The sequence below is a fragment of the Orycteropus afer genome, unplaced genomic scaffold, assembly GCF_000298275.1.
Source record: "Orycteropus afer afer isolate SDZICR_OR568_19922 unplaced genomic scaffold, OryAfe1.0 scaffold00029, whole genome shotgun sequence".
Lineage (NCBI taxonomy): Eukaryota > Metazoa > Chordata > Mammalia > Tubulidentata > Orycteropodidae > Orycteropus > Orycteropus afer.
Genome location: NW_006921616.1, coordinates 5,612,091 through 5,614,281, shown reverse-complemented (window position 1 = coordinate 5,614,281; position 2,191 = coordinate 5,612,091). Strand labels below are relative to the sequence as shown.

Genomic DNA, 2,191 nt, shown 5'->3' with positions numbered 1-2,191 from the left:
CTCTTTAGAGATGCTCCCAACTTTTTGTAATGAGGTCATACTGCTCTCATAGCAAAAGGTAATTATTTAAAATGGCAGCATAATTGTACCTCCCTGCTGCTGTTTGAGAACAAGGGTGTAAAACAGGTTACGTGAAAACATTTGATTGTTTGGAGTGAGTTGACAATATATTTCTCCAAAAATACAGCAGCTACCCCTCCCCCAAGGAGCCCTGGTGGCACAGTGGTTAAGCACTTGGCTGCTGAGCAGAAGGTCAGCAGTTCAAACCCACCAGCTGCTCCAAGGGAGAAAGGTGTGGCCTCTGTGGGGAAGTTCTACTCTGTCTTGCAGGGTCAGTGTCAGTTGGAATCAACTTGACAGCAATGATTATGGTTTGGTTTTTGGGTTTACTCCTCCAAAAATTGATAATAGATTTTAATCCTTTAAGAGTCTTTCCAAATAAAGGGAAGATTTTTATTTACTTTAAAAATTCTAAATTTCTTAGAAGCAATTCTCTTTTTAAATTCTTGAGGTTTTGAATAGGCCCTTTAGGCATTTTCTTTTGTTACACTGTGTACTAATTCAAGCCATATAGCTATTGAGTCCCCTCTACCCCATTCTGGCAAATTGTGGCTGTCACATTCTCTCATGCAGCAAAGTTGCCCGTTCCTCTGATTTTCTCCTGTGCTCTGTGGTGGTCTCCACCCGGGCTCCCTGCTCCCCTCACAGAAGTGTAGCCTCAGAGTGTTTGGCTATTCCAGAGAGGGGGGCTTAACGCCCATTTGCAGATAATGTATCTTGTGTGTGTGTCAATAAAACTTTATTTACAAAAAGTAGGCAGCAGGCAGATTTGGCCAAAGTTAACTGACCTCTGTTATAAACTCTCTTCTTGGGAAGTACTTATTATTGGATATATTTTATTAACTCTGCTTGTTACTCTTTCATGTAAAACATTCACCTTGGGGCTTAACTAAAATAATCTTCCCTCCTCTCAGCAAACATGGGCATCCACCGTGTGTGTGTGTGTGTGTGTGTGTGTGTGTGTATGTGTGTTTGTTTTTAATTGTGATTTGGGTGAAAGTTAACAGAGCAAATTCATTTTCCATACACAGTTCATGCACATTTTGTTTCAGATAATGTATCTTTTTTACTCCATTCAATATGATGGCTCTTTTTGTGTTTATTTTCCATGTCAGATTAGGTAAGACCTGCTGGATGGTGCAGGTATTGGGTGCCTTGAAGACGGGCTTTATACCAATTTTTCCCTTTATTTCCTTCACTCATGGGCCTGGTGTCTAGCAGGCCAGCCAGCCTACTCTTCTATCTTTTACCAGTTTCTTGCTCATCTTCCTTTAAAGTTTCTTCTCCTTTTGAATGTCGGTTCCCTTCCTTTTCCTCATTTTGCATGCTGGGCTATTTTTTGCTTTTTGTTTTGCTTAAAGAAAGTCCTTGGTAAGTTTCACATTGATGTCTTACCTGTAGCTCTCTTGGCCAAAACAGGTGCAGAGATTTTGTGAGAAGTGAGAAGCCCTCCTGTCCTTAGAAATTTTCAGTCAATGCTTAATTTTAAATGTAGAGATAAAAGGACGAAGATGGGAAGAATGAAGGCATGGATTTTCTGTGTTGCTCAAAGTCCAAATGCTAGTGCCTTTGGCAAAGTCTGGTTTAATGTTGATGGCAGAGGAGCAGACAGTCTTCTTTGTCTGCATTTGACTGATTGAGCATGTTGAGTGGTCAGACTGGTTTCTCCCGCAGAGCATAGATGTTTAGAGCAGCCTCTGAAGCACTGCTCGAGAGTGTCACTCTCTTGTGTCCACTTTTTCCTTCAGTGCGTGGATCTGAGCTGCAATGAGCTCGGCGAAGTCATGTTGCCAGAAAACCTGCCCCCAAAACTGCAAGAGTTAGACCTGACTGGAAACCCCAGACTCACCCTCGATCACAAAACCCTGGAACTGCTCAAGTGAGTACTGTTTGGGAAGGGTGGTAGCCGCCATTCTTCATTGGACAGTGGGACTTACCGCTTAGTAAAAGCATTAAGCAGAAAGGCTGAAGCATCCACCGGTTTATTGGCTGTTTCTGCTCACATTTGAATAAAGTGACTTGAAAGTCTGTAGTTCAGTGATGTGGGGGCCAGAGAGTATCTCACGTTGTAAGATGCTCACGTGCCCCTTTGGAAAGTTGTTGAGAAAGCACCCAGACAATAAGAGAATGA

General features: G+C 42.4%; 1 protein-coding gene across 1 annotated transcript in view; it reads left to right on the top strand.

Moving 5' to 3' along the window:
• Window positions 1-2,191, top strand: part of PHLPP1 (PH domain and leucine rich repeat protein phosphatase 1) — a gene marked incomplete at its 5' end in the record, with an annotated part of 364,409 nt that overhangs the window by 242,343 nt on the left and 119,875 nt on the right. Inside the window, one exon of the mRNA XM_007935540.1 lies at window positions 1,809-1,939. Coding sequence (XP_007933731.1) covers window positions 1,809-1,939 — 131 coding nt within the window. The remainder of the gene's footprint in view (window positions 1-1,808; window positions 1,940-2,191) is intronic.